This window comes from Cynoglossus semilaevis, chromosome 8, assembly GCF_000523025.1.
Source record: "Cynoglossus semilaevis isolate Cse_v1.0 chromosome 8, Cse_v1.0, whole genome shotgun sequence".
Taxonomy (NCBI): domain Eukaryota; kingdom Metazoa; phylum Chordata; class Actinopteri; order Pleuronectiformes; family Cynoglossidae; genus Cynoglossus; species Cynoglossus semilaevis.
Window position 1 is genome coordinate 11,894,624 of NC_024314.1, and position 25,881 is coordinate 11,920,504.

Consider the following 25,881-nt stretch of genomic DNA (forward strand, 5'->3'; position numbering starts at 1 on the left):
TCTTCATCTTCCTCTTCGTCTTGACAAACTGTTGTGTTAAAAAATCTAATCTTCTTCTGTTCCAGGTGGCTGGCAGTGAACCCAAATTTCCACAGCCCCCAAATTAATTTGTTGATTGTTTCGTGCTTTACAGTATTTACACCTCCTGTTAATAAAGCATTATTTTAAAAAAAAGGTTATTTAAAAAAAAAGATCGAAATCAAATCACCTTCTTCTTCCTCTTCTTCCTCTTCTTCTTCTTCTTCATCTCATCGTCTGATTAAGCTGTAATTTTACCCAGGGATGATTTATATTCGTTTTCTGACCCTGAGTATCTTACACACAGCTGACATATCTGGCTGTAAGTTTGTAAATCCATAAACTCCCCATCTGTCGTCTTTGTCGACAGAAAGGTTGAAATATTCTTAGATTTAAAAACTACTCAGCAAAAACAAAAACGAGGAGCAGATCAGAGCAGAGCAGACATATACTGTCGAAGAAGGGGTTGGTCTTAAATCTCTGCCTGGAGTCAGTTCCACCAGATGAACACAGGACATTGTTAATGCTTCATATGAGACACATCACCAGAAACATTTCCTCCAATTCTAAGAACATTAAGAACCTATTGTTTTCCTCTCTCTTGTAGACCTAGACAACTCTACTTCTCTAGGTTTCCGGTGCTCATGGTTCTGAAATAGCCCATTCATCTTCTCCGTCTCGGCTTATTCTTCTTTGGTAAATTAGATCTTCCATATTGACATTTGATTTACTTTGTAAAGGCCTCAAATAAACCTCACTCCTGAATGGTTGTCAGCTGCTTAGTTTTATTTTTAATAAAAACCAATCTTATTTTTATTGAAAATACTGAATCATCTCCAAACTGCTCAACCCTGACTCTGGTTTTCCTGCATATAGTTCAGTCTAAGTCTAAGTTCAGCCTCTTCTCATGGTCCTCATGCCAAAAAGACACTTTAAATGGATCAGAGGTGTAAATATGAGTGTGAAAAATTGTTATCCAGGTGTCCCAGTTGTAACCCCCACCCCTAACAGCTGCCCCACCCTGAAGAAGACCAAGTGTTGAATGAACCTCTCGTCTGTGGCCTGTCGTAGGTCCCCTTCCTTCATCGCTCGGCCAGCATGCACAGCTCCAGACCTCCGTCACTGAGTCACCTGATGCCCACGGAGCACAGCGACTGCAATGGAAAAGGTTCCGCATCAGCCCTGGGTCCAACTCATGTCTCTCTGGAGGAAAATACTGAGGATGAGAACGTGGAGGAAGAACCAGCTTTGGTCAGTGCATGAACATCGTCGTACTTTGATTCACAGTTTTACAGTTAATAAATGAGGTTTGCCTTTCTTAATGAAGTGGATGATGTCAGCTCTGATGTATGTGCTGTTTCATTAAGCTACGTCATGTCCCTCCCTGTAGGTGGTGGTTTTAACAAATCTCTTACCTTGTTTATGAATGTGTGCTTTTGAATAAAAGAGATATACTGTACATCCAGTGAAATAACCATAGTCCAACTGTCTCTTCAGTAGTAAAGAATTCAATGTCCTAACTTTTTTTTTATCTCCACCTAGGGTCGTTTTGCAAGATTGATCCGTTGGTTGGAGAAGAAGCAGCCTGAGTGGTGTCGTCAAAGAGACACCTGGTCGCTCTACCTCTTTCCTCAAGACTCCAGGTAAAAATGTACTGTCTTCGCCATGATCTTCTATTCAGGCAGGTTTTCTTGACTGTTGCCTAGGCTTTAGCCTTTAACTTTAGCTCATGTTTTTCAGCTATTTCATGGCCCTGTATTGTGGGCAGCTATTGCAACTAAATTACAACTAACTAACCTGCAATGACTTATGGTTTACTATTATCTAGTCTGTCAAACTTTTCTGAGATCTAATATTGTGACTATGACTATGATCTGGGTCCTGCAGTTCATTTTCATCCAAAACAGTAAAATGGAAGGAAAACCGACTCATTTGTTTTTCATTTTCTTCCTTTTAATGTCAAAGATAATTGAGTTCAGTTAATGTCACCATTTCCGAACTTTTAGAATAATTGTTTTCACTCTAGTTGCACTTACTGTATAAAAACAAGACTTCCACAGCATTTGAGCGGCAGCCCTAACGCTGACTGTGTTATTAAGATGTTTTTCACCGCAGTGTGAATGCAGGGGGTTTTTTCTCCTTATTTTTCGAAGTCTCTTTAATCTCCCCGTTTCTGCCATGTCAGGGGTAAGTAAGCAGGAGCACAGGGAGGAACGGGAGATTCTCCTGCTGAGTGCTGTGCATGTTATCTCAGCCTCTCCTCCTCCACCTCCCCCTCTTCTCCCTCATCCTCTTACTGCAGGCTTTGATGTGTCTCTGCTGTCAGACTTGTGAAGGCAACACAAAGTCTAATACTGTCCCTGTCCAGTTGCTATCGCAGCACAACATGCGATATTTGACATCCAACAAGCACAATATTCCCACCCTGAACTGAAGGCCTGAATAAAACAGGCTTTCCATCCTCACAATTGAAAACAACAGATAAAGTTCCAACAAGTGACTTTAAAGTACACAGCCATTCCGTACAGAATTCATTATGAAAATTAAAATATTAAAGTATTTGTATGAATATGGATACTAAATGTGTATGCTGGTTCAAACCTGCACCGACTCTGCCCTGCATCTGTATTTTTACTGTATTTCATTTCTTACCTTTAAAAGTCAAATCTCCTTATGCAGGTGCGTTTGGAACAAAAGAAAATGTGCGTTGAAAACACATAATCATGGGATTATCTGCAACAAAATACTTCAGTAACTTGACAGGTCAGAAATGTAACCTTATTATGTAAAGGTTATAAAGGTTATCGCCAGCAGAGGCAGCGTAGTTCTCTGTGATTGACCTTAAATGGCATCCTGTCAACGTCATATATATATATAGAGAGAGAGAGAGAGAGGCTTGGTCAAAACTATATATTTGTGTATATATAGTCTTGACCCAGTCTCTGGACTAGGTTTGCAGTAACATATGAAGTTGTACTGTTGCACACATCTCTTGACTCTCGTAGTTCCCGTATCATCCAGCTTTAAAGCCAAACCCTTGCATCTGTCCAACTTCAGCGTTAGTATAAATTATCTCCCAGTAGATTTTCCACTGAAGTACTAGAGTTCATCTTTGAATTTAAGCCTCTTCAATTACTCCTGCTTGTCTCCGCTGGCTGCGTTTTAGAAAAAGGTCAGTCTGAAAAGCTTTTTCATCTTCTGTCATCAAAGAAAAATGAGTTTGGCTCTGGTGCTTTTCTATGAGTTGGCTTTCCATCACGGCGAGCTGCAGGTTGTTGTTGTTTTTTTTGTCCTCCTCCCTGATTGACACTGAGGACTCAGACTCTGCATGTGGGGCCTGTGTTGGTGTAGAGCCAGGTCGAATTCCTCTCTGTATTTCCAGTCACATCAAGGCAGAGCAGCGTGGGGGGCCGGAGTCCAGCAGCTCTCACACAGACCTGGGTTCACCTCCACCTGCCTTACTGCAGGGGGAACGTTTTAATGAGCTGAGGAGGAGTGGGTGTGACGCAGTGGCTGCCAATGTTTAAGGTGGTCCCACGTGGTCTCGTGCTCTGCGCGTGATTCGATTATATGCGGCTAAAGTGGAGTCTGAGCAGCAGATAATCAGATGCAGATAAGAATAAAACAAACAGACGGCAGGGAAGATGTTTTGGATTTACAGTCGGCGCTGAACCTAATGATCTGTGGCATTTTTATGTCCATGCTTTTCCGTGTCGCTGCACCCCATGTGGTGTAACTTGAAAGAGATTCAGGGAAGGAAACATGTTCTCAGTGTCTGTCAGCAGCTCTCTCTTATAGACAGCGACAGTGAACACTGTAGGAAATGATGTGATCGCTGTCTGCTGCTTGATGTCAACAACACGAAAAAATGTTATTGATCATCTGAGGCAGGGCCACACGGTGAGAGAGTGGGCGGTGCTCCTGCCTTACAGAAAAAAGGTAAATATGAACGCCTGTTTTTCTTTATATAGAATGGCAAACTGCCCCGTGTGTACCCCGGGCTCTCAGGAACAAATAACATTACAGCTGATTTTGGGCAAAAGCAAAAGTGTGTGTGGTTTTTTTCGCTGTTTGAAAAATGCAAATAATAATAAAAAGATATGCAATTGTTTTTAAAATAAAACAATTACAATACAACTAATTGTTACAATTAAAATAAAATAAAGCATTAAACTGAATATGCCCAGTAAAGTTAATAATGTTAATAAAAAAGTGCAACCAATGACTGTTGGTCTGTCTGGCTCTCAGCTGTCTAATCTAACTTTGAATAGAATGTGCAGAATTGTCAACACAGTTTGGGTTTGTTTTTTTCCTTTCGTTGGCGTATGTTCTCCTTGTTTCTTTTCTTCTCGTCCTGCTTCCTTGGAGAACCACATAAATATTGCAGAGTCACGACTCTGGTGAGCGCATCAAAGGGGAATTAAGTCATGCAGCCTGTGTTGTGCTCAAATAGCAACCACAAACAATGACACGTGCACACAGATGGTGAATGTTAACACGTCCTGTCTGTTTCACCAAATTAAAGCCTTCAGGTTCTGAGCTACAACCAGAGTCGGTCTGACAGAGAAGAGACAGAGATTGAAAGTCTTCACAGAGCTTTTGTAGATGAGACGTAAAGACATAAGGACAGAGACAAATGTCATTCACTGAGGTTCCTGAATTGTCAGATAAAGTGGGAAAAAGACTTGGTTTAAAGAATGATCCAACCAATGTTCAGTCTTGGAGTCGGCCCACGAGGCTCACTGACCAGATTGACTGGAGAACTTTGTATTTTAGTGGTTGTTCCTCCTGTGCCCCCGTATCAGACACACTCCTCTGTGGATGATCACCTGAGATGTTTCTTTATTTTATTTTCAGATTCCGGATCGTGTGTAATAAGATCATCACTCACAAGATGTTTGACCACATTGTATTGATCATCATCTTCCTAAACTGCATCACCATCGCCATGGAGAGGCCTCGCATCGACCCCACCAGCGCTGTGAGTCTCAAACATTGTGTCTCAAAAACAATGAAATACTACGACTTTGATCCAAACAAGGAGTAAACTCCAAGACATCAACAGCTGAGACAGTCAATTACTGTACTCTAGTACACAGTACTGTACTGTACAGTATTGTACAGTACAGTACTACAGTATAGATTCAGGACTTGTTGGGATAGCTGTGTGTGTGTGTATGGTAAAGAAACCTGCTGTCAGGAGAATGAAAGTTTCAAAAACACAGAGAATTTGTGACTTTTCAAACACACACACACACACACACACACACACAGGCGGAGTTTTCTCACCACACAGAGTTGGAGTGGAACATTTTCAGAGCCACTAACTGATTCTGCTCCACTGTGATCCAGTCCCTGTATGTCACAGTTGACCAGACCTTTTTTTTTTGACCTGAGGTCAGATTTAGCACCTGTTGTAAGATTGAGGATAATTATATTTACCGTGTTAAAGTTTAAAGCCATGAGTACACAAACAAATAACCAAATATGAAAAAACTAAAATGTTTTATTCTACAAAATAGAAAACGGCTGAACCACTGCCTGGACCAAAGTCCGTAGACAGTGACTAAATCTATTAGATAAACCTTATATTTAACTTTGAGATCTGGAGAATGGCTTTAACGCAGACCATTATGTTGTCAGTTCTTCAGGGAGCCTTGAACTGAATGCTGTGTCCAGAAATGTGATGGAATAAGTGAGTCAGTAAACAGCCTGGAACCAGAGAACGATCGGCCGCTCCACATTTGAGCTGTGATGCTCAGAGGAGCCCACCGGCCTCCAGTGGTCACTGGCTGGCGCTGTGTGGGTTGATGTGAATTAATGAGGCCCATTTTTGAATTGATTTCCGCTCACTGTGATTCTGCTGTGGTCTGTGTGAGACCAGCAGACGTATAAATCCTCCTTTTGAAGTCTGGGCGTTACGTCATCTGTGATGACAGCGTGATAGGAGAGCCGTTGATGTGTTTGTTATAGTCATTGGAGAAAATTAAATAAATGAATGAAAAAGAATAGTCCCCGCTCTGGAAATGAGGGCTCTTCAATCACAACAGTTGGGAAGAATGAATTTGTTAACCTTCCTGTAAGTTACGTCACACTCCCTGACTTGGCCCACTGTTGTTGTGGTTCAGGTCTGGACGTTGCCTGGACACTGACTTCCTGTAGTTAAGTGGAAACAATGACTGTGCCTATTATGAGTTATCATTTATAAATCAGTTGTAGGGACAAACATCTGAGTGGCTGCAGCTCTGAACTGGATGACATACTGTAGATATGGCAACAAAAGATCGGGTGCAGATTCATCCTGTGTCTACTGTATGTCACCAACAGTTTGATTAGTTTTCCTGTCTAATTACAGGAAGTGTTTGCAGTTGCAGAGGTGGATGTTGTTAGTGATGACACACTGGAGGACATCTGCACCTCCAGATGGAAAATACAAACTCGTAGATGACAGTTTTAACTGAAGCTCGGCTTTAAAATTGATCTTGGAGACATTTTGGATCATTTACAGAGCACAGTACATGGGATCGCAGTAGAAGGAGGTACCTGCAGTCATGAACTCCTGAAAGATTGGCTCCAGACATTTTCCAGAATTTGACTGTCAGGTTTAAAAAACACAATCTGAGCCAGACCCAAACCACAGGAGGTTTTCACTTCCACCCTGACCTGAGTTTGAGTTTGACTCCCCAGCCTCTAAAAGAGCTTGACATGCTGTCACTGAACATGTCACGATAAAAGCAAATGTTTGACGACTTGTGTCTTTTTTACACTGACCTCAGTTCAGCTTTTCTGGACCTGATTCTGCTGGTTTGATCCTGGGACTGTTATCAGGTTACACACTCTGTCACAGTGTTTATACCTGCACTCAACAAACTGACAGACTGCAGGGTCAAAAGTTGACTGACTGTATATTGTTAGAATCAAAGAGGCGCTCTCCTCTCTTCTTTTCATTCAGTGTGAAAATACAAAATGTTCCTTCAAAATAACTTTACAAAACAATAACGATGGCTCCATCGTTGCTCCTGATAAGGTTATTTACATACAGTAATTACCAATAAACAAGGCTAATATTTTATAACAAAATGATAATATTATATATAATATATGTTATATATAATATTTTATTATTATCATTATAATAATTTATAATGTAAATGGCCACTGGTTTGACTTATATCTTAATATCTTCAAGATGGACAAAATTTATGAAAGGAAGCCAAAAGAAAACATGAAGTTGGACATAAAACCTTTTTAAAAAGTTGCCAAAATAGATGTAAAAAAATGTTTTGTATGAAAATAAAAGTAATATTTTTTTTGTTCATAATACAAAAGATGTTTCTAAAGTCAGAATGCAAAAAATGTGCTTAAAAATGTTTGGTAAACTTAAATCTTAAAAGACCTTAAAACATGGTTTAATCTGGCAAAGAACAGTCGTGGTGCTAGATAAAAGCCTAACAAGAGCCACGGTGGACCCCAGGGCCAGACGTTTGAACCACCTGACCTGTTAAGATGAAGACATTTTCTCAGTGTGTGTTTAATGTGATGGCTCTAAGTTTAGACCTGCAGAATCCACAGAGTCTCTTCTGTGCTCCGTCTCTCTCTTGTCCCTGTCACATTAGTTTATAATGAAAACTCCTTCACAGAGGAGGCCGACGGCACAGTGCTGTCAGGCCTGGAATTTAAACACTGATGTCATGGCTTTCTGTATGTGTATTTGTGTATGTGTGTGTGTGTAGCGGTAAAGCGTGGGAAAGGCAGCCACTGACACCCACTGGGCACAAACACAAACCCAGAACAGGCAGAACAGGGTCAGGTCTCCTCAGACGTGGATGGCTGAGGGTAAACAGTCCGTCGGAAATAGACCTTTCTGCTGGCTGGGCTGCTTTGATTTCTCTTCCTTAGCTCAGTAAACACACTCTCTCCCTTTCCCTCTCTCTCTCACACACACACACACACACACACACACACACACCGCTAATCCACACTGCGGCCACAGGCGACTGGGAAACATGGGCGTCACAAATGTCTCCCTCTACAGGTCCTGATGCTGTCCAGTCACGTGGAGACCTATAAAAGACCAAGATGTGCTCTGTTCATTATCCTCAACTAATAATCAAACAGTTTGGGTTTTTTTTTTCACCTTTACAGGTAAAAACCAAAGATAAGACTTGGAACCTAAATCAGACGGCCTGTTTTTACTTCCACACTGCTAAAAACGATTAAAGTTTACCATCTCCTGTCAGCCATCATTAGTGAGTGAGTGCAGTAGGGATGTTTGTGTGAAGGGGGAGGAGGGGAGTTTAGGGGGTGTGGGTACTGCCACATACATTATTTAGCCCCTGCACTGGATGCACTGGATAAGTGTCAAAGAGAAAACACAGGGAAAAAAACTGGGTAAACTGATTTTTTTAAATGATGCAGGTTTTCAGCAGCAGCTCATTCAGAAGTCTCTGTTCCTTCTGTTCTGCAGGAGAGGATCTTCCTGACGCTGTCCAACTACATCTTCACTGCAATCTTTGTGACTGAGATGACAGTGAAGGTAAGAGAACTTGCTGCATAGCCTCAGATCTCAAGTCAGTCTGTGACTGTGTTCACTGGCTCACACGTCAACACACAGAGGATGAAGGTAACGCTGTCCAATTGGACAGTCAATACCAAACACAGGGGCTCAGCCCTGAGGGGCACGCTGAGGTGTGTACCTCGTTCTTAGGTGTATACCTCATTCTTACGAGAATCCATCATTCTTCACTGAGTGAGAATGAAGAATATAGTGTCTGCTCCATTCAAACAAAGTCTTTTGCCTTTTCAGCCTTTAGTTTTGAACTTGATGAGTGGCTACAGTATAAGAACAAGGACAGGAATTTTCCACACTGTGTCATGATTAACATCAAAAACCCAAACAAATAATACAATATTGTTCCTGTATTTTTCTCTCAGCTTTGATTCTGTCTAAGTTTTAAAAAGTTGTTCTGGCAGCGTGAAGACCCCCATGGCCTCATGTTCACTTTGCCCTAATTTCTTCTGAGAATTGAAAGAAAAGCTGAGGCACATCTGCATTTACTCAGACTATATTCAGTGTACCTTTTCATATAAGATCAAAAAACCTGACCTGAACCCATAAAAAAAAAGAAAATCTTCAGAAATAAAAAGTCTGTCTTGTTCTGTCAGATCTGGAATACACACACACACACACACACACAAAAGGAGGAAAGTAAAGAGGTGGGAGGGAAGGAGGGAGAGGTGTGGGTGTGTGAGGAGATCTAGACAAACAAACAAAAACAAACACACACACTCTACAGGAGTCAGTGTCCCCCAAAATAGGATTGTCCCCACAGGTACAGCTACAACAAAGTGGTTGTTGTATTTGGGAGCACAATAACCATAAACACTGTACGACCTACTGTAGCCCTTTAACCTCACCTGAACTACTACAGTTAGGGATGTAATCCTAATCCTAATCTTTACCCGTACTCTAATCTGACCATTCCTCCAGACCTAATTCCAAACACAGTGTGGAGTTTGGTAAAATATACTGTGTCCCCACAAATATAGCCACACCAGTACAACAACATGAACACCCATACACACGTTGGGCTCTGGTTCTGGTTGGTGATGCTAAATGGAAGGCAGTCTGGCTGGTGTTCAGCAGCAGCAGCAGCAGCAGCTCTGAATGGAGGCTCACGCAGATGTGGGCGAGAGGTGACACCAGTTCAGGGGAGTGTCATTCATTCACAGGCTCTCTCTATTTTTAGAGACGGAAACACACACACCCACACACGCGCGCCTGCCACATTGAGACAAAAGAGCAAAAAACATGTCCTCTCCTTGGATGTGCTTTCATTTGGAATAAAAGCTACAGACCAGTTGTACTTGAGCTACACAGAAACCAGCTCCAACTTAGCTGCTCTTAACCACCAATAGAAAATAGATGCTAATATTGCTAACCAGTCAATCCCATATGGGCCACAAAAATATGACCAAGTATGTAACGTAATGCACTACTAGGTTGAATATATAATGCAAACTGTTAGCATTTTTGCCTGATTTTTGCAGATTTTGTTTGAGCAAATTTGATCAAATGTATGTTTTATTTTTTTGATAATATGTCTTTGTTTCATGTTCTGTCCAGATCGTTGCCTTGGGTTGGTGTTTTGGAGACAAATCGTATTTAAGGAGCAGCTGGAACATCCTGGACGGAATGTTGGTGATGATTTCCGTCATTGACATCCTGGTGTCGCTCATTTCCAACTCTGGCACCAAGATTCTGGGTATGCTGCGGGTACTGAGGCTGCTGAGGACCCTGAGACCACTGAGGTGAGTGGAGATTTAAAAGTAAACCAAAGCATAGAGACCACTTCAAGTCCTTCAGCATTGAATATTACTATCTTTTTATTTGATTTTTTTATGTTCTTTCTTCCTGGTTAGCTAATTTACTTATCTTTTTATCTTACTGTTGCTGTTTGTGCCAGATTTTTCTTTCTTTCTTTGGTCCAAAGGTAATTGCTATTTATGAGCTACTTTTTAATAAACTTCTTGTATATTTTATGCTGTTATATTTTATGCAGATTATTTATGCTATGTCAGCTAGTTTTCTGCTCACATTTAGCATCATTGCTATATTTGGGGCATCTTTTTTTAAGGTAATGATCTTTGTTCTATTGTTGAGTATTCAGCTGTAGTTGTGCAGCCTATTTTTGATTTAGTGTTTGTCCAACATTTTGCTGTTTTAAATATTTATATTGCGACATGTCTTTAAATGTCACACTGTTGGCAAATGTCACCGACTCTACCATTAACACCAGGCTAAACATTTGAAGTTCCAGTTAAATGTTTACAATATACATAACCCACAGCAAAGGTTTTGCCGTCTTGTCATTTTGATTGCTGTTGATGAAGCTAACATTAAACAGGCGTGAATCTCTGGAATAACTTTTTGTTACCTCACAACATTTGTAATTTATATTTGCTCCAAGTGTGACAAATATCTCAGAGCCCCCCCGATGCTGAGTTAATCCCCAGGGGGCAGCATGGATGTGTTATGTGTTAGTGTTGAGCTGGAGAGGATTTAAAGTCAGATTACAACAATGTAGAGCAATTACTGGAGGAGAACTTTGATTTGAGGTGATGTATACCCGGAGGCGAGGTCAGCAGAGGTCATCAGTGACTTCAGTTTAAGGAGGGGAATTTTTAAAAATGCAGGGGAACAGTTACAATGATGGAGTCATACAAAAAGGGGGATGAGGGTTAGAAAGGAAGAAAAAACATTTCTGTGTCTTTGGTTGCTTTATTTGAAACGGTAGATAAGTTACAGGGAGTCAACTCTGTTTTTTCAACAGTTGTCAACTTTAAATCCAGGAGGAAGAACTCAGAATAAAGACGGCGGCGTTTCCAGCCGTTAGTTCTGGATATATAGTGTTTTTTTCACAGTAATGCTGGAGAAGATGATCCTCAATATCCCAGATTAACGGGAAACACAGGAAACTGAAATGGTTTCTTCATTTGCTTTTTTGGAGATAAACTGAACTTTTTAACATAATAACGGAAAATGTAAGGGAATTAATCTTGACATTTGTGGTGTGCAGACAACTGTAGTGTTAATAACCTTGTTTGAATGAGAGGAGCATTTCAAAGGTCAACGTCAGCCGGTCTGTTTGTTTTTTTTTAACTCATATTTTTTTCTTCAAGTATGACCGGTAATGCTGAAGAAGTAAATTGGTTATTATTTTTTGCTCAGTTTGTCATTACAAGTAGATTGCAACATTAGCAGTGGTTAATGGCTGCCTGGTGGACATGGGGTGAACTGGACCGCAGAGATATATTCAGGGTCACAGCAGGTGCTCACTTTGGAATAATCAATCACCAATGGTTTCTGTCCTCAGGAGCTGTGATCCATGACAGAATGTCACTTAATGAGTTGCAGTTGCTGATGCAACGTGACTGTTGGAAGAGTTTTTAATGAACACTCACATGGGTTTGTGCTTTAGCTGCCTCCCCTGGTGGCTGACAGGTATTGCTTCCAGCAGCTGAGTGTATTAATGGATGTGTTTGTGTTTTCTGCTGCCTGTTGCTGTTAGCACCATAGGACAGATATCAAGGATGGCACTTAATAACTCAATGTCTCTGTGTGTTTTCGGAGCTAATTGTTTTATCAGGTTTCTGCACTGACTTAAATTCACCTGTTGGTTCTTCCCCAGTCGTAGTGATGACGCCATTGATCACATTTTCACCAACTTGGAAGCATTTTAATGTGTAAATAAGGTAATATTAAGCTAGTAGCTTAGCCAACTTTTATCTTTCCATCCTTTCTTTAAGCTGAACTGAAAACCATTCTTTTAAATGCTGTTACTGTAAAGGTGTCAGAGAGTAACTTTATCATATTTTTGCTAACTTACAGTAGCATCAAGCTCTACTCTTGGCCAATGTTGAGGTGTCTGTGCATTTGAAAGAATAGCTTGTGGGCTACTTCTGTTGCTTACATTTAGTTATTTAGCTCAAGCACATTTTGGCAGTTTTTAGGCTAATTCTAGTTTTTTGGGTTTTTTTACTGCAATTGTTATACTTTTGTATTTTAATGTGCTATTTTGGGTGCAATATTTATTTTTATTTTAACAATTAATAAAGTGCTACACTAAGTATGAATTCTAAGATAAAAACACACACTGCTACTCAGCTGGACCAGTCATACAGGCTCATGCAGCCAGGCTCCAACTGTTATCTACCCCACAGGTCAGAAACAGTACTGCACCCCAGCCCACTTTTCCATCAGTGCAGAACTTGATCAGAGTGTGAGTTTGAGCGCAGTGAGGTGTCTTCTTGAGCTCCTTACTCTCTGATCAGGGTTATTGATCACTGGCCTCGGTGGCTCCTGCCTCCTTATTATCTCCTGTCTTCTCCTAATGTGTTATTGACTGTGCCTTCGCTCAAACCGACCCCTGCAGGAAAAAACGTACAATGCAGACAAAGACGGATGGACAATAACAGAGCAGCCTCTCACTTTCACTGATTTTTTTTTTTTTTTTTTTCCTCAGCTGCCTTTGGTTTCATCTGATGTGTCACGTCATATTGATTGCATAGTGTGTGGAAGCATTTGTGTGTATGTGTTACCTTTGTTCCTTGACATATCAGTGTAGAAACATGAGCATGGGAATGCCCATAAGGCTACTGTGGAGGTCAAAGTATGGTGCTGGGGCCATTCTTGGCACATGAATGGCTTTTATGTGGTCTGCAAATATTTCCCATTGAAGTGTTTTCTTATCAGGATCAATTCATTTTCAGTGTCTTTTTTTCCTATTGTTGAAAGTTTTTGTTTTAGTGTTTTTTTAATTTATTTAAAGTTTTGATTAAGCTTTAGTTATCTTTTTTGTTTGTTAAGTTAACTTTTAATATCTTAAAGGCTCGGATTAATTAACCTCGTGTTAAATGTTGTTGTTTTTTGTTTCTTTAAAGACAGCTCTGATTAACTCTGTGTTGAACATGAGTGTTAGTGTTCTCTCCCACTGCAGAGCCTCAGCTGTGCTGCAGTACACTGTTGGGTCTCATGCTGGCTCTAATTAAACATCTTCATCAGTTCAATGACTTAATTAGATGTGTCTGTTTCCTTCACTGCTGACATGAAGAAAAAAAAAACAACCAAGCAGAAACAAGAAGGGGAAGTGCAGCAGTGAGTGAAAGAGATGTTAATTTGACTTGGAGACAACAAGTGTGTTGATTCTGAAATTTACTCTCATTCTTCAGACTTGGTAAATAGTTTCAATAAACGGAATTTTAAATCAGTAGTAATGCACATGTAGACAATGTTCTAGGTGTTTTCTTTGGAAAATGTGTTGATCCTGCAGTAACGGTACCAGCTTTTTGACTGACTCACTATGTGAACGTGCCATTTTGATTTGTTACAGAGTGATCAGCAGAGCCCCCGGACTGAAGCTGGTGGTGGAAACACTCATGTCCTCCCTGAAGCCCATCGGCAACATCGTGGTCATCTGCTGTGCTTTCTTCATCATTTTTGGCATTCTGGGAGTCCAGGTGAGAGGGACACAGTTTTTTTAGGTTGTGTTTGTTCTTTAACAGATTTCCAGTTTTTTTTCTTACATTGTGAAATTATCTAACCTATATTTATGTCTATTTTCTGTACTAATTCAACTGGTACTTAACTGTCATTAAAATCAAAGCAATTTTAGCTAATTCCAAGACGACAGTCTATTTGACCTCCAGGTCACACTGTCTGTCCTGAGGTTCTGCTCTAATTTCTACAGTTTATATTTTAAATCCCAGACAAATCAGCTGTCACTACATGTATTGTACGTTTTTGATCCATCAACTCCAGTTAGGGTGAGGTTTAAATGCAAACTGACAAAAGGTTTTCAAAAGTCTGAAAGCAGTGACCTGAAGCGGCGAGTTTTGAGTGAGGTGAGTCATCCTGGATTTCCAAACAGAGACAGAAAATTGATTTGAATATCAGCCTGACAGTCAGTGGAGACGTTGGTTAAAGGTCAAAGATTGTTTTTAAAAACAGGAAGAAAAAAAAAGAAGTAGTAAGACCAAAAATCTGGAAAATATGACACAGAGGCAAAGATGTAAATATATGTTCATAAAAAACTCCTCTGACAATTAAGACGATAATTTAATGATGTAGTGATGAAGTTAACGCTTAAATTAATAATTTAACAAACTTTATCCAAAATAACAAAATTGACAAGTTAGCAAAAAATCTAAATTGCAGCCAATGATAAAGTGTCATATCAGCAACTGAGCCAAAACTGAATATAATTTATTGTAATAATTAGTTAAGTAAAATTAATGACTAAACCAGTGGTTCTTAATAATTTTCTGCCCGTCCCTCCTCCCCCGGGGACAGAAATGTTTTCACGCCCCCCATTATTCAAATACTATTGAGAACCTGATTACACGTTTGTTTTTATCTGTACAAACCACTGTATGAGTTGCTGCCACCTAGTGACTGGAGGCTTGTTATCATTTGAGCAGTGGTACACTTATGTCCAGGTTGCCATATTCCATTGGAAGCCCCCCCCGCACCCCACTGTGCCCCACTATTTGAGACAAAACATATCAAGCCAAGATGATGTACAAAGTAAATCATATAAAACCATGGAAATAAGTAAGAATTTTTAAATCTCAAAGATTGCTTCAGGTCTGCCTAAAGTATAGCACCGATGGCTACAAGTTAGCCAAAAACAAATAGATAAACAGAAGGGGGTAAATTTTTGCTAAAACACAGACAGCAAGACAAAATAAAAAGCTCCCAATTAGCCAGCAGCAAAATCAGTTAGGTTGGCGGTAGGTAGTAAATTAGCTGTATTTTGTGAAACAAAATCACCACAAAACACATCAGTGTAGCCAGAATGTCGCTACAAAATGTGTTTCTAAAACTCTCCTGTGAGATCATTATGAGAGTTCAAACCAAATTTGGCTTCATGTAAATTAGCCTCTCATATTAGCATTTAGGCTAGAAATAAGAGTTGATAATGGAACCTTTATATAACAGAAGTGGATGAGTGAATGAGTCACAAAAGAGTGAGCAGGAAGTGACTGCCGCTCCCAATACAGAAATAGACTTTGAGAGAGACTTTGGGGGAAAAGATTTAGAAGAATAAGGGGGAAAGTTTTTTTTTCTAAAGGAATGTGACTGACTCAGCTGCTACTGTGACATTGTCTCTAAAAGTTACGGTGGTTGAAGTTGAAGTTTCCATCAGTTTAAACCAATCACATACTTTGTTTCTGCAGCTGTTCAAGGGCAAGTTTTTCTACTGTCAAGGGTTAGAACACCAGGTGAAAAACATCACCAACCGCTCAGACTGTCTACAGGCCAACTATAAATGGGTCAGACACAAGTACAACTTTGACAACCTGGGACAGGTACAACCAAACTCAGAGATTTTTCAGAAAAAAAATTGTAAGCATATTTTTGTAAAACACTATATTTAACTTTCATATGATTCTATTTGTCTCTTTCTAGGCTCTAATGTCTCTCTTTGTGCTGGCGTCCAAAGACGGTTGGGTGGACATCATGTACAGTGGACTGGACGCTGTAGGTGTGGACAAACAGGTAAAAATGGACACACAATGTCCCAGATATTTAAGGAATATTTGCAAGGCCAGTGATTTGCCAAAAGCTAGTTAAAGTTATAATAAACTCTGTAATACAACTATTAGAAGGTACTAATAAATAAACAGCCTAGGTAGATGTCAAGTGGACTGGGTTATGATACAATCATAACCTAGTCACCTATAGATAACAAGAAGTCTGTGTTTTTTTTTCCTCTTTTGTTTTTATGCAATGACATTCAAGTTCATCAGAGAAACTTCATATTTAATTAAATATAATTTTACAAAACATATCATCAACATGAAGTGTTTTTATGTTTAACATTCCACAAACCAGCCATATGTTTGACACCCCTGGTCTAAAGGTTGATCCACACTAACCTGAATGCTGACAAAACAAAAGATAAATAATAATGTTAAAATGTAATAAGATAAAAATAGATTACAGAACTGTCAAGAGGACATCTTACATGTAATACCTGAAAGTGGAATAAATTGAAGGTCAAATAGCTAACAGTCAGATAAACAGCCAAACTAGTTAAAAGTTAAATTCTTTAAAATAAAAATAAAATACATCAGATACTAAAATAAAATGGACCAACTGTAAATTAATAAACAAACCTTGGATGAAGCAAAATAAAAAAAAAAGTATCTCTGAGTATCTTTCACATCCAGTGTGTCTGTGTCTGTTCCAGCCAGAATTGAACTACAACCCATGGATGCTGCTGTACTTCATCTCTTTCCTGCTCATCGTGGCCTTCTTCGTGCTCAACATGTTCGTGGGTGTGGTGGTGGAGAACTTCCACAAGTGCCGACGCCACCAGGAGGCCGAGGAGGCCAAGCGCAGGGAGGAGAAAAGATTGAAACGCAGGGAGAAAAAGAGACGGAGTAAGGAGAAGGAGCTGGCTGGTCGGTAGTCTTTCCACATCTTTCTGAGTCCTGCTTGATTGAGCCTGAGCCTTGATTTTTTTCCCCCCTTTTTGCTTCTTGATTTGGGTTTTGGCCGAATCCTAGAGAATGCACTTAGCTCCAAGAATCGTTAGACGCTCGTACGGTAGAAAACCTCCCTCTTTGTTTTGAACATCCTTCACCAAAGTGGTCACTTTCTTTGACCTGCAAACTCTGAGGTCGATTGTGAAGGCTTTCCTTCAACTCAGTACTGCAGTACATTTCATCAGGTTGACTTTGGAAAAAGGCCTCCTTCATTGGCCAGGTTTCAGAGCAAAGTCAGCTGACCAGGGATGTTAGCCTTTTCTCTCCGTTACCTTGCTTGGTCTTCCAAAGCAGCTTGGAATGACCCCCTTTTTGGAGCATGTCCAAACCTGAAACCAGGGACTTGCATGGTTTTGGGTCTTCAGAGCTAGAGGGAGGGGGGAGTTGTTGTGCATTTGATCCAGAAGAAGATGCCCCCCTCCCTTCCCCTCTTTATTGCATGTGGTTTTAGTACAGCCGCAGGGGCAGGGATTGATCCAGAATCTGGTAGAAAACGAGGTCAGGATATGGTTTTCAAGGTTTAGAACTCAATCCCTTTGGTTCACCCTCCTCTCCGGCTGTAAAAGAAGTTGACGCAGGTCTGAGTCATTTGTTTTTAATTCCTTCCACTGCCTCCTAAACACAAGCCCTCAAAATCCTTAATCAATATTTGCCTAGAAAAGTTTGTTTTTATTTAATCTAAAGGGGCAGTGGACAGTTCTGGTTTGTTAAAGTTTAAATAACTAATGTTTTTTGTCTATTTTAAACCAGTAACTTTTGTATCAGTAAACCACAATGTTTTTAATCCAGGTGTTGAGAAATACAGAATGTTCTGGAATTGTTTTTCACCTTCCAGGGGCCGTCTGCTAAGGATACTGAAGAAAACCTCTAAAATCCCAACACATTTACAGAAAATCATCTCTCCATTAGTTGTTTTTTTTCTCTCTCTTTGGCACTCGTTACTTCTCTGGTTTTTGGTTTCTTGGTGTGGAATACCTTTCTTACACGACGTCTTCTTGTCAAGAGTGTTTTGGTGGTTGACGAGTACAAAGATTAGGGAAGGGTAAGAACAGAGGTGAATGGGTGTTGACAGTGACAGGCGGTGGGAACGGTGTACCTAATGAGGTGTAAGTCTGCTATGGTTCAGTGGGACTGTGATACACAGTGTATCAAATAATCAATGATAATCTACGAACTGGACTCAGAATCACTGGAAAGACCCAACACGGGAACATGAACCAGCTTTAAACCTTCACCGCTTCCTTCTGTCCTTTCTCGATCCCTATTTCCCTCTTTCTCTCTCTTTCTCTCTCCCACTATCTCACTCTAAACCTCTTCATTCCTTCTTCCTGCTTTTTCCTGCCTCACCCGTTACTAACACCGTCTCATTCCTCTAGATTTATTGGTTCCGGGGGTGAGTTGGGCCCTCTCTGAAGGCACACTGAAAGGTACAGAGTTTCCAGCATGTTCTGTGTGTCCCTTTCTAAAACACCACCTCAACCACTGTCACCACCGACCACGGCCACCCACCCATGTGGAGGCTATAGTTCTCAGTTTCAGTGATCACGGGAGGTAGGGCCCCATCCTGCGTCCCCCCGCCCTCCTGCCTCTCTCCCATCAGCCCTCAGTCCACCGGGTTGGCTGTTACCTGTTTTTCTCTGTGGTGGCTTTGTCTTTCACGGCATCTGCAATCCATCCTCTGTCCACAGGTCTGTGATGCTGCTCTACCACTGCCACAGAAGGCATTCATCTAGTTAGTTTATCTCAGGTATTTCCAAAGACTGGGGCGTGGACCCACAGATAGGCCAGTGGAGAATAGTTTGGGGTCATGAAATAATGTCGGATTCAGATTAGACACAGACCTAGTTCCTTCTTTGAGAAGTTAGATTCTTGATTTCTGTTTAATATGTTTAATGTGTACAACATAAATTATCATTTGGATTTATGTTGACGATGGGTCATGTTTTGGCCCATTATTGTAGTAACTTGAATTTGGATTGTTTAGAACATAAAAAAAATCCAAACTTGACTTGAAAGTCAGAATCTGTCTCAAAACCATTTAAGTTTACTTCAGATTTGTTGCAACTTTGTCTTTCTGACTCGGAGGCCGGCCGGAGGTGAGTCGGATTAAAAACTCCAGCTACAGTATTTGACATTGTCGTAAACTACTGTTTGATTATCGGCCGCACGTTGAGTACTGTACAGTACAGAGGTTGTCATTACAGTCGACCACAGCAGATTTGTTAACAGAAATGACAAAGCTCTCTGAAACATCTGGTGCACACACACACACACATTTGACACAATTGTCACTTGTTTCTATGACAATGTGGTTTTGGCAGCGTTTAATGGTGTGAGTCACTGAGAGATACATTACATAACGGTAACTCCTTTTTCTGACACGGACATATGGAAGTTAGAGAAAGTAAGGCAAAAAGAAAGAGTTTGTGGATGTATGTGTGTGTGTGTGTGTGTGTCTTTTTATTGCACATACTGTACATTGTATATATCTGGGTGCTGCTTGTGTTAAATATGGGCTCATTCTGAGAAGGAGATGTGAATCCGTGCCTGTGCTAGTGTGTGTGTCAGGCAGCAGATGGCTGCTGGAGAACAGGTTGTAAAATATGCAGCAGCCGCTCTGATCCTCAGTCTGAATGGGTGAACGTGTGAAGGAACAGAGGAGCGGAACCCATGCACTGTCATTTCTACACAACGTTTGGCCTCAGGAGACCAGGGCCTGCAGCCCTGTTTACATCTTCACCCAAGGATATTGTCTAGGGCTTTTTTAATCTGGTAGATGAGGGTTAATCACGAGTAATCGAGATAAATCAACATAAATCAACATTTCTAATATCACTGGAAGAGAAAGACAAATAACAGGAGGTAGAAGTATGTGTTTCACAACTTGTTTTCATTGTATTTGTTCAAATGATAGAATTATTACATGGAAAAACCACGTCTCCGTATGTTCTCAGTCGTCCAGGTCATTTAATCTGATATAGATGAGATAAAAGCAGTAAAAAAAAATTTGAGTATAACTCAAAATTTTGCTTCTTGGAGTCACAACTCACCTGCAGGTTAGATCAAGATTGAGCCAGATTGAGATTATGCAAACATAATCAAAATGAGCCGGGACACAAAATAATTTAGCCATGAAATAGCCAAAAGGCTAATGTATCATTCAGTTATAAATATATGTGCTGTTATTTGTAAAGTTTCTCACAGCATACGTTTCCACTGTGCGTCCAGAATGAGTTCTTATCTGTGGTTGTCAGTTCGAGTGTATACAGTTTAGACGTGTGTGTATGTGGGGACGTACTATTGTTTCTCTTCCTCCTGATAAGACCGTCTCAGACTCCTGCAGCTCGGCCATGTTAACAGATGGTCTCTCCACTTCCCAGACAGACCAACAGTGCAGGAGTCATGTGACTTTGCGTTAATAAAACAATCTGTCATCACGTCTCACTCTGACACAGTCGTCTTCTCCAGACCAGTACAGTGTGGTGTATGTACTTTAGACACTGTGAACACAAACTGCTGAGGGTGACTGTGTCAGTAACCTTCATATTTACCATGTTTCACTCTGACTTTCTGTCTCTGCCTGTCACGATTTTCAGGATCACTTCACTTTCACTTCAGCCAGTTTTGTTATGTCTGACCTTCCTTCTACCTCTGCTCTCGTTTCTTTTTTGCTTTGAAAACTTAAATATTTCAAAGAGTAAAGATCGGTCCTGGTGACAACAGAAACCCATCCAGGTCTTCTTCCTGATGGTTTTGCTCTTCCTGTAAGCTACTTGCTAACATCAAGTCTCTGGACAGACAGTTTGCTGAGTGTTGTTTTGAATAATTGACCAAACAAATTATTTATTATTTACTTATCAAGTGTGAGAAAAATTTTAAGACAGATATTATAATTCAAAATTTGTCCAATTTTTCAAACTGAAATATGATGAAGACATGCGTCTCTCATGCGTCTCCAATAACTTTTGTCATTTTACCTTTGTCAAATCTTGAGCTGTGCTAATTGAAAATAAACCATTTTGAAATTGGAGCATACATCACATTCAACCCTCTATTGGAACCTGTCAAAACTATGTAAATTAGGTTATAACAGAAAAATCATGTAAAGGTCACAGCAAAGAAGAAGGGACTTTCAAGTTAAAAAAATCACGTGAATATTTTTTACCATACTGTGCTGACGGTTCACATTCATAAATCCTCCACCCTGTTGCAGGTTTACAGCATACATTGTGTCCTGTCCAGCTTTGTGTTAACCAGCGTTGTCAGCAGTCAACAACTGAGTCATAATAACAGGATGATCCTCCTGAATCCCAGCACAAGTGTCCAAAAAAAAAATGCAGAGCCCACTCAAATTCCCCAAAAAGATTGTCTTTGTCTCGTGGTCTGCTGCTGCACAGAGACAAACACCAACCACACAGAGACTATTACTGGACCTGTATTTGGGTCGGCAGTGGGATATTAATCTAACACCAGTTATACATTGACCCTTCTTCTTGGTCCTGTCCCTGTGTTGTACCAGTGTAACACACAGCTCCAGGTGGCATGGAGTATAGAGCTGAGGAATCCAGGGATGTCCAGGGACTTCTGTTAGACTGTTGGTGATGTGGTTAATCTGGTGTATTATTTGAGATCATGGACCCTAGTTTGCTACAGAAAAGGTAAAACATTTAGCTGTGTGTTTTGACAACTGTTTACCTGTCATTTTACCAACCTCCCATCAGTTCAGTTAGTTTTTATTCATTGGCTAGCTTTTAATTGTTATGTTTCTTGTTTAGGCTAACCATTAGCTCCCTTTGTGAAGTTTAATGACTGGGTTATTTGAGTTTTGATTTTTGATGGGCGACTTTTATTTAGTTTTTTGGCTTAACATTTTCAGTGATCTTGCCTTGTAAAGGCATGCCTTCCTTTTCATAGAGTTTTGGTAAACTTTTGATAATGTTGCTTACGTTAAATTTATTTTCTGAATTTAACTTTATTTGTATAACATCTTGTAACGGTGTGAAATATTTATGACTAAGATTCAGTATTTTCACAGTTCTGACTTTTATCTAGTCTGATATTACATATCACATTATGTTTTTATTTATTTTGACTTTTTTAAATTTTATTTTAGTTTTAGATTTACCATGTTTTTTCCCCTACTTTCCAACTACAGCATTTCTAGTTCAAATTTTCTTCTACAAGTCATAGCAATGTCACGCACTTGTGTTTGATTACATTAGCGATTTAAGTGAGACATTTGTTATGCAGTAAATAAATTACTCTCCCATAAACAAAGGCAGCTCCCCTTGAAAAAATAAATTACAAGTCAAGGTGTCCTGCTGTTAAACTCTCCATTTTCCACCACCTGCTAATGTCATGTGTCGTAGTGTTTGCGTTTAAACTCAACCACATGATGTATTAAAGTCAGTGTGTGCCGTTAACTCACTAATGAAGCTCATTTGCCTCCTGGAAACATTGAGTCTATTAGTTTGGCCATAAATCTACAGCATGTGAATAAGTGATGAAGGATATTTACTGAATAGGTGGCAGCAGAGGCTGATGGATTGTTGGTATTTCAGAGAAAGGAAAATCAAAGTCATGTAATTAATAGAAAAGCTCATTTATTTCCATACAGTGAGATGTTGTAACATTGATGACTGTGTTATAGACCGTGAGCCAAACGGCCGCTCAATTCTCACTTTGATTGATAGCCCATGAATAATGGTGAGGAAGGAAAGTCACTCTCAACAACCATAATATGAAACGGTGACCTGTCGGAAACTTGACTGATGTACGTGTCCGCTCATGTCAGAACAGGAGATCAGAATGATAGACGTTTCTCAGTGAAAATAAACGCTTGAAGAGTCCAGAGATGAATTTTAGAGGTGTATTATCTAAATGACCTTTCACCCAAAAATCATGGAAAAATGTTTGGGTGACGTTTGGCATTTAATGAATAAAATGTTTGTGAAAGTAACTCAAATTTAGCCGCAAAATGACTAGAAAGATACTTGGCATATTTAGATAAAACCTGGCCAAATGTTATATTTGCTAGTTATTACACAAACCAACAAGATCAACAGTTTATTGATAAACCCGCCAGTCCACTTTTCTTTCACTTGGGCTAATCATACAGTATACAGTGTCAGTGGATCAACTCTGTGGACATTCTTCTTTATATTTTTAGTTGGTGTTTAAGACATTTCAGGACAGTCATTACTAACTTTAGTTGTCTGTCTCTGTCTCTATCTTATGTTTACTTTGAGCTTCCTCCTCAGATAATTCTCAGTTGGTTTCTTCAATGCCTTTTAGCTGTTGGTTGTTTTTCTGAAACATCTTAGACCAGGGGTCACCAACGTGGTGCCCTCAGCTGGCAGCCCCAGTGGACTACTTATGGTTCCTGCGGTGGTACTGTTACTGTGCTTTTTGAATCAGTTCCACTTGCAATGATATTCAGTTGGGTGCCGTGACAGTGGTAAGAAGACTCTCTACTATTGTATGTCCCAGAACTGAATATTATTACTTTGTTCGGGAAATCTGTATCAAACTAGTATCTCTCTTTTCGTCCAAGTGCTCCTGAAGTAGCTCTCAGTTTCATAAAGGTTGGTGACCCTGGAGTAGACTATGTCCTAGCTTTGGTACTGACTAAGTTTGATTTATTTCTAGGCCAGTTTTAGTCCATCGATGTACCAGCAGACTGTAGTTATTACCTTAGCGTCCACTGAGCTCCTCAGGTCAGTTTGTCCTCATGTCTGTTCATCCAGCAGCTTTATTAGAATTTTATCCCTCAGTGATTAATAGTTTCAAGTAGAAAGGTCAAGTGGAGGGGGTTATAAGAGCGGAAGATTGAGGAATATTGGATGAAACTGGAATGAATCCAAGTCACAGCCGGAGTCAGAGTTACCAAGGACAGACAGCCAGGATGTTAGGATGCATCTTTGTCTTCCTGTTGGTGTGTGAGGTGTGTTTGACTGAGGGTTGTATCAGTGTGGGAAAAGCCTTTAAAACGCTGTGTCACTCTGCTGCTGCCAAGCTTCCCATCGGTCTGCACCCCATCGTCACGATAATCAGTGTTTCTTCCACTCACATCATCCAATCACCTGCTTCCATTATCCAGTTCCCCCATTTCTATTGGTCCATCCTGCTCAAGTATGACTCAGAAAGAGGTGTGTCAGTCTACCGTGTAAACCAGCGCTGTGTGTTTGTGTGTTATCATGCTCAGTCATTTTGAATGACGTCATGTTTTTTCTTTTTTAAGTATACTGTACATTCTGGACTCCACGCTGCTCTGCTGCTTGTGGATGTTTTTCCCAGTTTTGATCGATTTCTCTCTTTTGTCCCCTTGTTTCCTCCTGTATCCTGGTGTTCATCCATCACTCTCTGTTTGATATTTAAGCAAGGCAGCAGAGCATTCAGGATTTCCAGTAATACTTCCTTTGATTCATTTTACTCTTTAGAACTGGTTATTGTTTGTGTTTTTGTTGGTTCTTCAGACTCTGTGTTTGCTGGATACTAAAAAAAAAAAAAAAAAACTCATTGCATGGCCAGTCCTTGAAACTAAAGGTGGACATTTATTTGTCTGGCAGACACTGAGTCTCAAGGTTCACCCCAAAGGACAGGTTCATAAAAGCAGCCGCAGTCAAACAGCCGAACCCTTGTTAGTTGTTATTCAAGTCTTTCACACATTTATTTAGTGTTTAATTAACTGATTTCCTCTATCAATGATGATGCCTTAACAAAATTAACCACAAGTTCTTAGAAAGTTTACACCAACGCCAAGCACTTGGCTTATAGCCTGTTAGTAATCACTAGAAAAAACATGTCCTAATTAGCAGAGAAATTGCTAAAAAAAAGAGTGGTACATGAATGGCCCCCGAGCCAGAGTTTGAAGTCCGGAGCTGCTGTTGCTGCTTTTACTGCCTCTGTCCTTTTTTTCAGCTGTTCTTTTATCCCAGGTTTAAGTGTGTGAGTCGTCCATCATTTTCACCCACATATATGAGTGGACACTGTCCACCACAACACCACCAACGTCTCCAACGTCTCCCTGACCCAAGGAGACCCAGCAGCCGTGGCCTCAGTGAATCAACATCAGGGCAGTGTCCCATCCTGTGTTCATAGTCATGGTTGGGGCCTATTTATTTCACTGGAATAGCAACCGTTCTTACACCTTCACATGACATCACCACATCAAGGACTGTTGTCCAGCGGCTGTCCACAGGTCATACTACAGACCAAACAAACCTCCACAGTCACAGAGTACCCATAGTGCTGGCCGTGGTGTTCCCAATCATTGGTCCTAACAAGCCGAGGATCCAAACTCCGTCTGTATTTACCACCCAAGACCACTGTGGAAATTGTAGTGTTTTGTTGTTTTGTTTTGTTTTTGTTCAAGGGCAACCATCGGGGCTGGAATCCTCATTCCCCACAGAACGCTGGGGCAGAATGTGGACAGCAGCTCATGGGGTTGCTTCTGGACCAGGACTTTTGTTTCAGTTTTTCTTTTCATCTTTATGATGTTTGTCAGACCTCAGACCAGTTTTCAACAGGGGTTTTAGATCTGTGCTGTTCTGTCCTGCTACAGCTCAGCTTTAGAGTCTGAGCCAAATAGTTTCAAACAATTTTTGATTTTTCTTATATTTCTGATTTTATTTGAGCACAAATATCTACATCATGTTGACCATCCCACTTAAGTCTAGGTTAGAAGACCATTAAAACACATAGCAAGGCTTTACTGGAGCAGACTGGACACATCGAACTGTGATTGGGTGTACTCTACTGTAGCTCTTTTGTCCACGCTCAACATCTTGACCAAGCCTCGACCAGCATTGC

General features: G+C 40.4%; 1 protein-coding gene across 1 annotated transcript in view; it reads left to right on the forward strand.

Moving 5' to 3' along the window:
- Positions 1-25,881, forward strand: part of cacna1g (calcium channel, voltage-dependent, T type, alpha 1G subunit) — a 193,960-nt gene that overhangs the window by 145,025 nt on the left and 23,054 nt on the right. Inside the window, exons 19-27 of the mRNA XM_025057946.1 lie at positions 1,090-1,269; positions 1,561-1,661; positions 4,876-4,999; positions 8,486-8,554; positions 10,145-10,329; positions 13,911-14,037; positions 15,757-15,888; positions 15,989-16,078; positions 16,773-16,965. Coding sequence (XP_024913714.1) covers positions 1,090-1,269; positions 1,561-1,661; positions 4,876-4,999; positions 8,486-8,554; positions 10,145-10,329; positions 13,911-14,037; positions 15,757-15,888; positions 15,989-16,078; positions 16,773-16,965 — 1,201 coding nt within the window. The remainder of the gene's footprint in view (positions 1-1,089; positions 1,270-1,560; positions 1,662-4,875; positions 5,000-8,485; positions 8,555-10,144; positions 10,330-13,910; positions 14,038-15,756; positions 15,889-15,988; positions 16,079-16,772; positions 16,966-25,881) is intronic.